This window comes from Cucurbita pepo, chromosome LG14, assembly GCF_002806865.2.
Source record: "Cucurbita pepo subsp. pepo cultivar mu-cu-16 chromosome LG14, ASM280686v2, whole genome shotgun sequence".
Lineage (NCBI taxonomy): Eukaryota > Viridiplantae > Streptophyta > Magnoliopsida > Cucurbitales > Cucurbitaceae > Cucurbita > Cucurbita pepo.
Genome location: NC_036651.1, coordinates 8,530,568 through 8,544,312, shown reverse-complemented (window position 1 = coordinate 8,544,312; position 13,745 = coordinate 8,530,568). Strand labels below are relative to the sequence as shown.

At 42.6% G+C, this 13,745-nt stretch overlaps 2 protein-coding genes across 2 annotated transcripts; both read right to left on the bottom strand.

The window, feature by feature from the left end:
* Positions 1-349: 349 nt before the first annotated feature.
* LOC111809732 lies at positions 350-3,090 on the bottom strand. Its single transcript, XM_023696132.1, has 3 exons — positions 2,636-3,090; positions 722-1,082; positions 350-644 (listed from the first exon to the last, which is right to left on the bottom strand). The coding sequence occupies exons 1-3, from the start codon at positions 3,035-3,037 to the stop codon at positions 460-462; spliced, it is 948 nt and encodes a 315-aa protein (XP_023551900.1). The 5' UTR covers positions 3,038-3,090; the 3' UTR covers positions 350-459.
* A 2,224-nt stretch (positions 3,091-5,314) lies between these two features.
* On the bottom strand, positions 5,315-13,483 carry LOC111810602 (N6-adenosine-methyltransferase MT-A70-like). The gene is made up of 7 exons (XM_023697331.1): positions 12,142-13,483; positions 10,811-10,909; positions 8,645-8,728; positions 8,171-8,526; positions 6,634-6,850; positions 6,449-6,528; positions 5,315-5,772 (listed from the first exon to the last, which is right to left on the bottom strand). Exons 1-7 carry the CDS (start codon positions 13,387-13,389, stop codon positions 5,493-5,495), a joined length of 2,364 nt encoding a protein of 787 aa, XP_023553099.1. The 5' UTR covers positions 13,390-13,483; the 3' UTR covers positions 5,315-5,492.
* Positions 13,484-13,745: the final 262 nt, after the last annotated feature.

Sequence of the window (13,745 nt, the reverse complement as noted above, 5' to 3'; positions counted from 1 at the left end):
TTATATATAGCCCTATAAGAAAATAAGACAAATAACTAATTAATTCAACATTAACGTCTAACTAATATGAGCTAAATTATACACTTATCTAATATTTCTCCTACCTCGGAGAGGTATAAAGATTCCTCCTAAAATCTAATAGGATGAATGGTTAAGGTCCATTTTGGAATCAAATTGGTCTTTCTGAATAATCCTATCATGTATCAAAACTTCCCTTTCATTAGTCTCTATGTAAAGTTTTGCTTAATCGTTCATTTATCTTTTCTTCTTTCTTCCACCCGTCCATTTCATTGGTGACATAACATTTCAAGAATAACACAATGCTTACTGATCAGATTTCTAAGACATGTTTCATGTAAATAATAGGTCGTGTTGTTATCGTAGCCCGATGGCCCAGGGAGTTGGATAACATGAACTAAGTTTAATCTTCTTGAGATGAAGTTCATATCCAAATGACCCTTATACTGATTTTCTTATAGGAAAAGGGCTTAATAACCTCATCCTGAAACAGAATTCCAGTGCAACAGCAGCAGAAATAAATATATAAAGGTTTTCAGATACATACACAGCAGCATCAGTGACATGTGATGAGAAACTCTCAGCATTAAATTCCAGAGGTACTCCACCATCTAGTGTTGCAAGACCTGCATTTATCAACAATATAACTTCCTCAATGGATTTAGATAACTCAATTCTTTATTCAAGACGCTATTTTTCATACCTTTAACGAAACCGAAAGCGGCAGATGTTCCAGTCTTGAGCTGAATATTATCCAAGTCTCTCCTTATTGTGTATCGGAATGTAACTCCAAACAAGGCACAGCTAATAAAGGTGATTGCCGTAGGGAGTGCAAGCTGAGAAATGCTGGTCACTTGATTAAGAAAGATAGGCAGCCCTGCAAGTGTGCCAACAATGGCTGATATGGACGCTGCTTTTACAGATTCCAATCTCTCTTCATCTCTGTCAATTCCTCCGTCTTCCTCGTCTCTTTTTGCATTTCCACCCTCGCTTTGTGAGAGAGAGCGCTCGGCCTCCTCGATCATCCCTCTTGCCTCCAATATCTCCTTTTGACATTCTTCAATCTTGAATGAGCAAAGTGACCCAGATGTTACTGTTATTTGTAGTTGACAACAATATTATTGTCACTTGGAAACAGCACTTATAATTCACTTCGATAAGTGATGGATTTTGGTTGCTACCCAGCCTATAGGTTATAAAACAGTTCAAAATGGATTTTGGTTGCTACCCTGCCTATAGGTTATAAAACAGTTCAAAATGGTCGATTGAGGAGGGTTACTAGGCTATTGGGTCCTTCCTCAAATGAAAAGGTAATAAAAATTGGCTTAATTTTGCACGGGATCAAATATGGTTGACCATTTCCTTTTCCTCACTTGAATCAACCACGAGTTCACGGTCTCTCAGCTGAAATTTTGTGAGATCCCACATCGGTTGGGGAGGAGAACAGAACTTTCTTTATAAGTGTGTGGAAACTTCTCTCTAGCAGACGCGTTTTAAAAACCTCGAGGGGAAGCCCGAAAGAGAAAACCAAAAGAAGACAATATCTGCTAGCGTTAAGCTTGGGCAGTTACAAATGGTATCAGAGCTATACATCGGGCGATGTGCCAGCAAGGAGGGTGGACATGAGGCGGTGTGCTAGCAAGGACACTGGGCCCCGAAGGGGGGTGGATTGTGAGATTCCACATCGGTTAGGGAGGAGAACAAAACATTCTTTATAAGTGTGTGGAAACCTCCCCTAGCAGATGCGTTTTAAAAACCTTGAGAGGAAGCCCGAAAGAGAAAGCCTAAAGAGGACCATATCTGCTAGCGGTGGGCTTGGGTGGTTACAAATAGTATCAGAGCTAGACACTAAGCGGTGTGCCAGCAAGGACGCTGGCCCCGAAGGGGGATGGATTGTGAGATTACACATCGGTTGGGGAGGAGAACGAAACATTCTTTATAAGTGTGGAAACCTCTCCCTAGCACATGCGTTCTAAAAACCTCGAGGGAAAGCCCGAAAGAGAAAGCCAAAAGAGGACAATATCCGCTAGCGGTGGGCTTGGGCTGTTACAAATTTGCTATAATAATTGTTAACGCATACATACCATACAAGCAAGGATTCCCATTTCACTAAATACAATTCAAAACAGCCACGAACAAAAGAAATTAGCAAAATGCACACCCTACAGCAACCTCAATTTCTTGGTTTGCATTCAAACAGATTCAACAAGAGTACGAAAGAGATTGATTAACAAACTTCTGAAGCTTCGTTTTCAGGGAGTTAATATAATCCTTGATTCCTAGAGCATCCTCACAGGCAAATTACAAAAGAGTGTTTTATCACACAACAAGAATATGTAACAGATTAATTAAACAAACCGCGAGTTGGTTAATATAATCCTTGAATCCTAGAGCATCCTTGATTTCTTGGTTTGCATTAAGATAGATAATCAAAGAAAGAACACTTCATTGCATAACAGGAGTATCAAGAGATTAACAAACCTCCGAAGCTATGTTTTCAAGCTGGCTAATATAATCATTGAATCTAATAGCATCTCAGGTTCTCGGTTTGCACTTAAACAGATAACAAAGGAATGCTTTGTCGCACCAAGAAATTAATTAGAGATTAATTAAATACCTCCGATGCTCTACTTTCGAGCTGGTTAATATAATCCTTGAATCGTTTGAGCTCCAGTTCCTGTTTCTCGATCTCAGCCAACTGCCTTTTGGCGATTTCAACTCTCATCGACGCCTTCTCCAAGCCATCGAGCAAACTCCTATTCTCTTCCTTGTTCAAAAGTTCTTCAATCTGCTCACCGACCATACTGGACAAAGCATTATTCAAATTGACATTGTTTTGAGCTTCATCGTTCGATTCCGAGATACATTTCACGATTTTGAGACGCGGTGTTGAAAAACCTAAAGGTTTGTGCGAGATGATCATGGAGGAAGGGTGTGATTTGAGAAAGTTTGTAGAGATTGCGGAGAGATGAATTGGATTTGAAGGAGAAAGAAATGAGTGCTGAATTGTTGCAGACATTTCTTCCTTTCGTTGGCTTATCCGCTCTCGCCTATGCTGCAATGGGGACGATAATTCGCCTATGCTGAATTATATATATATATATATATATATATTTATTTATTTATTTATTTATTTATTATTTTTTTTTTTTTACAATACAATTATATATATATATTAATTTTTTTCTTTTATACCTTCGAGAAGATCATTCCTTCCCAGATCCTTATATCTTGAGTTTCATTCTTATCAATCTAAATTAGGCCCTTGCTCGGGGTCGGGCATGATTTTCGATCAAGCAACCTCATTTATTCTTGTGTGCGAGTTCGTATTGCCAATGAGCTATAGTAAGTGTTTTACGTAGCATTTTACTTTTATTAAAAAAAAAAACCTTTAAATAAATGATCCGTTGTGAGATCCCACGTCGAGTAGAGAAGATAACAAAACATTTCTTACAAAGGTGTGGAAACCTCTCCCTACCATACTCGTTTTTAAAATCGTGAGGCTAACGACGACATGTAACAGACCAAAGCGAACAATATTTATAAGCAGTGAGTTGGGTTGTTACAAACGATATCAAAGTGAGACACTGAGCGGTGTGTCAACGAGAATGCTAGGCACCAAGAAGGTAGATTGTGAGGGCGCTAGGCCTTAGGGTGGATTGTGCTTGATGTATGTCAGCAAGGATGCTAGACGCCCAATGAGGTGGATTGTGAGGGCGCTAGAGTCCAGGGTAGATTGTGCTTGGTATGTGTTAGCGAGGATGCTAAGCCCCCAAAGAGGTGGATTATGAGTACGCTAGGCTCCATAGTGGATTGTGAGATCTCATATTTCTTATAGAAAAGAAATGCTTCCTTGTAAGCGTGTAGAAACCTCTCCCTAACATACTCGTTTTTAAAACCATGAGGCTAACAACAACACGTAACAGACCAAAGCGAACAATATCTATAAGCAGTGGGCTTGAGCTATTACAAACAATATCAAAGCCAGACATTGAGCGGTGTGTCAGCAAGGACACTAGGCACCAAGGAGGTAGATTATGAGGGCGCTAAGCCTTAGGGTGGATTGTGCTTGATGTGTGTCAACGAGAATGCTAGACTCTCAAGGAGGTGAACTGTGAGGGTGCTAGGCCCCAGGGTAGATTGTGCTCGGTATGTGTCAGTGAGGATTCTAAACTCCCAAAGAGGTGGATTGTGAGTACGCTAGGCCCTAGAGTGGATTGTGAGAAGAGGAATGTTTCCTTATAAGCGTGTAGAAACCTCTCCCTAACATACTCGTTTTTAAAACCGTGAGGCTAACAACAACACGTAACGGACCAAAGCGAACAATATCTATAAGCAGTGAGTTTGAGCTGTTACAAACGATATCAAAGCCAGCAGTGTGTCAGCGAAGACGCTAGGCACCAAGGAGGTAGATTATGAGGGTGCTAGGCCTTAGGGTGGATTGTGCTTGATGTATGTTAGCGAGGATGCTAAATTCCCAAAGAGGTGGACTGTGAGGGCAGGATAGATTGTGCTCAGTATGTATCAGCGAGGATGCTAAGCCCCCAATGAGGTGGATTGTGAGTACGCTAGGCCCCATAGTGGATTGTGCGATTTCACATCTCTTATAGAAGAGCAATGCTTCCTTATAAGCTTGTAGAAACCTCTCCCTAACATACTCGTTTTTTAAACCGTGAGGCTAACGACGACACGTAACAGACCAAAGCGAACAATATCTATAAGCAGTAGGTTCGAGCTGTTACAAACGATATCAAAGCCAGACACTGAGCGGTGTGTCAGCGAGGACACTAAGCACCAAGGAGGTAGGCTTTAGGGTGGATTGTGATTCAAGGAGGTGGACTATGAGGGCGCTAGGCCCCAGGGTAGATTGTGCTTGGTATGTGTCAGCAAAGATGCTAAGCCCTCAAAGAAGTATATTGTGAGTACGCTAAGGCTTATAATGGATTGTGAGATCTCATATCTCTTATAGAAGAGGAACACTTCCTTATAAGCGTGTAGAAATCTCTCCCTAATAGACACGTTTTAAAATTTTGAGGCTGACAACTATACGACAGACAATATCCATCAATAGTGGGCTTGAAATGGGTTTGAGCTGTTACATCTGAACAATCCGAACCAACCTAACCTAAAAAAATTTATGCGAATTCCAACCCAACTATGACACTTATACGACGAGCAATATCTATCAGTAGTGGACTTGAAATGGGCTTGGGCTGTTACATCTGAACCATCTGAACCAACCTAACCTAACATAACCTAGGAGAATTCCAACACAACTATGTTCGACAATTTAACATTTATGAAAATATTAAAACTTTTAGAATAATTCCAATTTAATTGGAAGATGACAAAATTCTCTAATCTTATACAAAATTATATCAACTAACATCTTGCTTCTCATTTCAGAACTACAACAAAATGATACAGAAACGAGACAAAAGCTGATGTAGTTATAAATTAGTGGGGGTTTTGATTCAGTTACCCGTGTCAACTCCTACTGTCATGGCTTTATCTGGGGTACCTGCGGCTGCATATGGTACCTCGGGAATTGTAGGGTCCCCATATGCTGGCTTTGGTGGTTCTGATACTGCAAAGGGGCTCCTGAGTTGGGCAGCCCCAGAGTCCATGTCCATTGAAGCCCTTGGAGGGGACGCCGGTTGGACCTCCACGTTTGGATATGCAGCCTTGAACCTTGCTCTTAGTCCTTCATCAACCAATCGAGCTCCACTCAATTGATTGCCAAGAGATATCCAACTGAAAAAACAATTCAACGAAGAGTTTAAGGAGCAATGATATGATCGAGTTCGAACTCGAAGTAGAAAGAACATTTATTATAACAGTCCGAGCTCACCGCTAGCATATATTGTTATCTTTGGACTTTCCCTCCAAGTTTTTAAAACGCGTTTGCTAGGGAAAGGTTCTCACACCCTTATAAGGAATGTTTCGTTCTCCTCCCCAACCAATGTGGGATCTCACAATCCACCCCCCTTCGTTGGCACTCGTTCCCTCCCCGCCAATCCACCCCTTTCAGGGTTCAGCCTCTTAGCTGGCATATTGTCCGTTGTGTGGCTTTGATACCATTTGTAATGGTCCAAGCCCACGCTAGCAGATATTATCCTCTTTGAGATTTCCCTTTCGGGCTTCCTCTCAAGGTGTTTAAAATGCATCTGCTACGGAGAGGTTTCCACACCCTTATAAAGAATGTTTCGTTCTCCTCCCCAACCGATGTGGGATCTCACAAATATCACCAGCAGCCACCAATTTGCAAATGCATTTGTGGAATGTGAACGAGTACGTGTATAAACAATGAATTCATGAGTTTTTTGAGATCATAATGCATGCGATCGCTATAGTTTCATCTCTTGAAAGATACTCATTTGAACGTCTACGAAACGAAAATTATGGTAATGATAATATAAACGAAATATACCCCGCATGAGTGTTGTGCATCCGAGCAAACAATTCTAGCTTCCTTGTTCTTGGACTTATCCTCTCAAGCAAAGGGTACATCTGCAACGACGCGTAATTATAAAGTATAAACGTCAATATTTCGAACTCGTGGACTTTTGGAGCAAAAAACCGATAGATAAGTATTGCAAGAGATAGTATACTGACCTCATCCGGTTTACGACTTGTTTCCCGAACCTCGGCAACAACAACATCTGTATCAATATTCCTGTTAACTTCTGGGTTACCCTTTATTCCAACAAGGCAATGCTCCTTGCTATGATTGAGCCAATGGCCTGTCCGCCCTGTTCTAATAATTCTTTGAAGTTGATTTGTCTTAACCCATATAAGCTCCTCAACACGCTTGTATCCCCATAGTTCTAAACTGCAAAGGCAAGGTTATATGCTTGTGAACCAAATTAAATATAAAAATTCAGCATAAACACATTAATGATTGTTCAGAAAGAATATATAGATGTGATACGGTTGGTGAGGAGAACGAAACACCATTTATAAGTGTGTAGAAACCTTTTCTTAGCAGACGCGTTTTAAAGCCTGGAGGAAAAGCCCAAAGAAGACAATATCTGCTAGCAGTGGGGCTTGAGTCGTTACAAATAGTGTCATAGCCAGACACCGGGCGATGTGCCAGTGAGGAGGTTGTTCCTCGAAGGGGGTAGACACGAGGCGGTGTGCCAGTAAGGACGCTGACCCCGAAGGGTGGTGGATTTGGTGGGGTCCCACATCGATTGAAGAAAGAAACAGAAACAAATGCCAGCGAGGACGCTGGGCCTTGAAAGGGGGTGGATTGCGATATCCCACCTCAGTTGGGGAGGAGAACGAAACACCCTTTATAAGGGTGTGGAAACCTTTCTCTAGCAGACTCGTTTTAAAGCCTTGAGGGAAAGCCCAAAGAAGACAATATCTGCTAGTGGTGGGGCTTGAGTCGTTACAAATGGTATCAGAGCCAGACATCAGGCAATGTGCTAGTGAGGAGGCTGTTCCCCGAAGGGGGTAGACACGAGGCGGTGTGCCAGTAAGGACGCTGGCCCCGAAGGGGGGTGGATTTGGTGGGGTCCCACATCGATTGGAGAAAGGAACAAGTGCCAGCGAGGACAGTGGGTCCTGAAAGGAGGTGGATTGTGATATCCCATATCGGTTGGGGAGGAGAACGAAACACCCTTTATAAGGGTGTGAAAACCTTTCCCTAGCAGATGCATTTTAAACCCTTGAGGGAAAGCCCAAAGAAGACAATATCTACTAGCGGTGGGGCTTGAGTCGTTACAAATGGTATCAGAGTCAGACACCAGGCGATGTGCCATTGAGGAGGTTGTTCCCCAAAGGGGGGTAGACACGAGGCGGTGTGCTAGTAAGGATGCTGGTCCCCAAGGGGGGTGGATTTGCGGTGTGCCAGGACGCTGGGCCCTAAAAGGGGGTGGATTGTGATATCCTATATCGGTTGGGGAGGAGAACGAAACACCCTTTATAAGGGTGTGGAAACCTTTCCCTAACAGACGCGTTTTAAGGCCTTGAAGGGAAGCCCAAAGAGGACAATATCTGCTAGCGGTGAGTTTGGGTCGTTACAATATATGTATGTTAATTGAACAAGATCGAACATCCCCGAAGAGGCTATATATCAAGCAAGATCAGAAAGAACATATCAAACAGGAATCATTATACCCAACAACAATAAGAAGTGAAAACCTACCATTCTCTTCCAAGTTCCATTGCACGTCCAGTGACCCAAAGAAAAATCAAACCATCAGTCTGTAATGCAGGAACGTTAAGATTGCGCATTTCGTCATCCGCCATTGTCCCGTAAGGCAATTCCATATGGATATCCCACGGTGGATCAGCCATAATCACTCCAAATTGCCCCAAAATATCCATTCTAAAATTACGAATATCACAGTTAATCCATTGCGATTCACCAAGTTCCACTTCGGAACAATATTCAGCTCGTTGAGGCTTTAGCGGTTTCGGAATAGATATAGATCCAGCTCCAATCAGCATCGGTGGCACATCTTGAATTGGATCGAGCTCGTAATGAACATACTTGCATGTCTGGGAAGAATGCAATGTAGCTTTATCATTAACACATTGATCAATACATCTATGTCCCCAAACATTGCGTGGTATTGATATTTCATTGCCAGATGATCCACATGAAATAAATATTTACCTTCATGTGCCGACAAGTATCAAGAAAAGAGCAGTCACCCAGATTAATGTCTGTATGTGGTGCGATTATTCGCCGAAAATGAACCTGCGAAATATTTAGGAAATAATTAGAGAGACTAATATATTCGTTTAGGACGTGTCGAACATTGTAACACGGTGAAATAAGTTGGAGAATTCATACTTAAATAAGAACAATTACTTTTTCTCATGTATGGAGACAAGATGATAAAAGTATTGATATAATTAAATTTACTGCATCCCATGAGCTTAAACAAGTAGTTCGTGGCACCGCACGAAGGAGTATTGGAGTTTATTTCAAAGAGGCAGTTCGTTAATGGGCATAAATAGGCAACTAAAGTTGAACCACACGTTTCATCCCACTAGGCTTACTGGAACGAGTTCAACTGACTTGAGGAACATATGTCATATAAGGGGGGTTTGGGGGTTGATGTGAGATACCACATTGGTTGGAGAGGGACGAAGCATTCCTTATAAGGGTGTAGAAACCTCTTCCTAGTAGACACGTTTTAAAATTTTGAGAGGAAGCCCTTTAAGGGAAAGTCCATAGAGAACAATATCTACTAGTGGTGGGTTTAGGTTGTTACAAATGGTATCAGAGACAGACACGGGGCAATGTGCTAGCGAAGACGTTAGGCCTCCAAGAGGGGTGCATTGTGAGATCCAACATAGGTTGGAGAGGGAAACGAAGCATTTCTTATAAGGGTGTGGAGAGGGAAACGAAGCATTCCTTATAAGGGTGTGGAGAGGGAAACGAAGCATTCCTTATAAGGGTGTGGAAACCTCTCCCTAGTAGACACGTTTTAAAATTTTGAGAGGAAGCCCTCTAAGGGAAAGTCCATAGAGAACAATATCTACTAGTGGTGGGTTTAGGCGGTTACAAATGGTATCAGAGACAGACATCGGGTGATGTTCTAGCGAAGACGTTGGGCCTCCAAGAGGGTGGATTGTGAGATCCCACATAGGTTGGAGAGGGAAACGAAGCATTCCTTATAAGGATGTGGAAACCTCTCCAATAGTAGACACGTTTTAAAATCTTGAGGGGAAGCCCTCGAAGGGAAACGAAAGCCCAAATAGAACAATATTTTCTAGTGGTGGGCTTAGGCGGTTACAAATAGTATCAAAGACAGACGTCAGGCGGTGTGCTAGCGAAGACGTTGGGCCTCCAAGAGGGGTGGATTGTGAGATCCCACATAGGTTGGAAAGGGAAACAAAATATTCCTTATAAGGGTGTGGAAACCTCTCCCTAGTACACACGTTTTGAAACTTTGAGGAGAATCTCTTTAAGAGAAAGTCCAAAGAGGACAATATCGGTGGAAACCTCTCCCTAGTACACACGTTTTGAAACTTTGAGGAGAATCTCTTTAAGAGAAAGTCCAAAGAGGACAATATCGGTGGAAACCTCTCCCTAGTACACACGTTTTGAAACTTTGAGGAGAATCTCTTTAAGAGAAAGTCCAAAGAGGACAATATCGGTGGAAACCTCTCCCTAGTACACACGTTTTGAAACTTTGAGGAGAATCTCTTTAAGAGAAAGTCCAAAGAGGACAATATCGGTGGAAACCTCTCCCTAGTACACACGTTTTGAAACTTTGAGGAGAATCTCTTTAAGAGAAAGTCCAAAGAGGACAATATCGGTGGAAACCTCTCCCTAGTACACACGTTTTGAAACTTTGAGGAGAATCTCTTTAAGAGAAAGTCCAAAGAGGACAATATCGGTGGAAACCTCTCCCTAGTACACACGTTTTGAAACTTTGAGGAGAATCTCTTTAAGAGAAAGTCCAAAGAGGACAATATCGGCTAGTGGTGGGTTCGGGAACACTGGGATGATATAAATAACACAGGGATATAGGGATATAGGGATATATAAATAATTTAGGGGTGGATTTTGGAATCAGAAATCAATGAATTGGGATAAAAAAATGCTCCTATATTGTTTTCCTTTCATTTGTGGTCAAAATGCAAACTAGTTTCAATCATAAGCATCACTTTCCTAATGATCAAATCCATTTCTTAATAAAAACAAATAAAAAAAAAATCAGCATTCACAGCAATAATTTGAGAATAAAGATCAGAACAGCTCCACCCAGAATCAAGAACTTGGAATTATGGAAACATGTCGCTATTATAAGGAAATATTTGTACGAACCTTCTCGCATGCGATAAACGAGCCAGATTGACGCCGACAGTCCTCTTTTGTCAAGGACGAGCAGTATTCCTTCAGTTGCGAACCACCTTTAGTTTTAAACTGGAGCAACAATTAATAGAGAGTGAAGATTTATTAGAACGATAAGCAGTAAATGATAAAGGTTGCTCCTCTCACTCCATTATGTGTGCTTGGGAGGGGGCTTAAAACCAAGAACTTCTATAACATAAATGATAAGAACATAGAAATTTGGAATCCATGAACCTAGATTTACATCATACTTTACAGCAATGTCTATGTGCTTAAAACGAGGGATTTCTATAGCAAAAACTTGAATCCATGCCACAGAAAAGCAGCTAGATTTACGGTGAGATCCCACATCGGTTGGGGAGGAGAACGAAGCATTCTTTATACGGGTGTGGAAACTTCTCTCTAGTAGATGCGTTTTAAAAACCTTGAGGGGAACCCCGAAAGGGAAAACCCAAAGAGGACAATATTTGCTAGCGGTGGATTTGGGCCGTTACAAATGGTATCAGAGACAGACATTGGGCGACGTGCCAGCAAAGACGCTGAGACCCAAAGGGGGGGTGGACACCCGATGGTGTGCCAGCGAAGACGCTAGGCCCCGAAGGGAGGTGAATTTTGAGATCCCACATTGATTGAAGAGAGGAACGAGTGCCGGCGAGGACGCTAGGCCTCGAAGGAGGTGGATTGTGAGATCCCACGTCAATTGGAAAGGAGAACGAAACATTCTTTATAAGGGTGTGAAAACCTCTTCCTAGCCGATGCATTTTAAAAACCTTGAGGGGAAGCCCGAAAGGGAAAGCCCAAAGAAGACAATATTTGCTAGCGGTGGGCTTGGGTCGTTACAAATGGTATCAGAGCCAGACATCGGACGGTGAGCCAACGAGAACGTTGAGCTCCGAAGGGGGGTGGACACCCAACGGTGTGCCAGTGAGGACGTTGGCCTCAAAGGAGGACGGATTGTGAGATCCCACATCGATTGAAAAGAGGAACGAGTGCCAGCGAGGATGCTGGGCCCTAAAGGGGGTGGATTGTGAGATCCCACATCGGTTGGTGAGGGGGAATAGAACATTGTTTATAAAGGTGTGGAAACCTCTCCCTAGCAAATACGTTTTAAAAACCTTGAGGGGAAGCTTAAAAGGGAAAGAGAACAACATCTGCTAGCGGTGGGCTACGGTCGTTACATTTACATCGTGCTTTTTAATATGCGCTCAAAACCAATGACTTATCTAACCTACACAGTAGAAACATAACAAAATTTGAATGAAGCCAAGCTTTACCATCATACTTATAAAGCAAAATCTATATACCTTTGAAGCCACAGCAGTTTCCCTAGCAGTTGGCCGGTGAATGAGGTCCAAAAGCTCCTCACCAGTCTTAGACTTTTGTATTTCTTTAAAAGACTTCTTGCTCAACAAGGCCTCAAGATCTTTCAGTTCATCCTCATCAGTTTTAAGCTTCTGTGGCATTGAAATGGGGCCAGCCATGGCTGCATTTGGCCCCATCAATGGTCTGTGCAATGGTGGGAGTCCCATCCCTCGAGCCATCCCCATCATTCCCATCATCCTAGGCGCACCCCTTGTCCCAGCCATGGCACCTGCTGGTCCACTCGCCGGAAACATGTGTGTCAGTCCCTGCATATTGGGATCTCCATGCCCCATCCACATCTCCGGTATTGGCCTTGGCATTGGCCCTCCCATCCCAAACACGCCGCCATGAACATCCACACCACCACCACCGCCACCGCCGCCGCCCACCACTTGTTGATTCTGTTTATGGCTCGAGTTACCCTCTCCCAAACTCGATTCCTGCAATTGAAAATTAGCACTCTCAGGCAGTTCCTTCATGAGCCGAGTTCGATCAATCCCCAACACCATAACTCGAGACTTCCCACTCACCACAAACTCCTCCAACTCAACCCCACCGCAATCCTCCGCCATCGACCTCAAAGCCATCTCCACCGCCAGTATCGCACCAGAATCGCCACCTAATTCCCTCAACGCTGCCTTCTCCGCCGTCGTAGCCTTCTGATCATTCTCCAATTTCCTCAACACCGTCGAAGAATCAATCGCCGTAAAAGGCACCCGTTCGAGTAAACTAACCGCCACCATCGACCGCACAACCGACAAAGGGCTTCCACTATCATCCATCGAAAACTTCCCGCCGTCCGTTTGGCGAGCTCGCTTCCGATCGGGATTCGATTCCGAGTACGCCTTCGCATTTTGATTCTTCTGAATCCCGGGTTTCGCTTCGCCAGAAGAAAGAGGATTAAGGCGGGTTTTGTGGGGTATAGAGTTAGTAGCCATCAAAGGGTATTTAGAGGGTTTGTTTTTGGGTTCAGAAAGAGCTGGTGTAGGAGCAAAGGGGCGGCCATTAAAGGAGGTTACAACCTTGAGAGAGAGGTCGAGGGAAGAGACGAGATCAGGAACCAGTGCTTCAAGAGAAGAGAGGAGCTCCAACTGGTTCGAGTGTTGGGCTAGAATGCGAGCTTCGAGCTGTTGACGCTTGTCTTTGATGGTCGCTATGCTGTCTTCCATGGCTTCTGGTTGGGATTCCATGTTTATCAGCTCCGAGCTCGAATGGAACACCAGACCCGAAGGACAACAAATGGTTCGAGATTTGGGTTTTTCGCAGCGGGAGAGACGGAAGAGACGGAGAAGGGAAAATTAACTAAATTAAATTTTTGTTATTTGAATATAAATTAATGAAACAAATTTGAATATAAACTATCGAAATAATTTTTTTTTCAAATTATTTTAAAAAAATAGATTAAATTAATAAAGATTAGAAATATCCTTATCTAGATAAAAAGATATTTTAAAATTTTTTCTTTTAATTTTAAAGATAATATTCAAATTTTTTAAAATTTAAGAGTATTTTTAGATAAATAGTATTTTTATTAATTTAGTGTAAC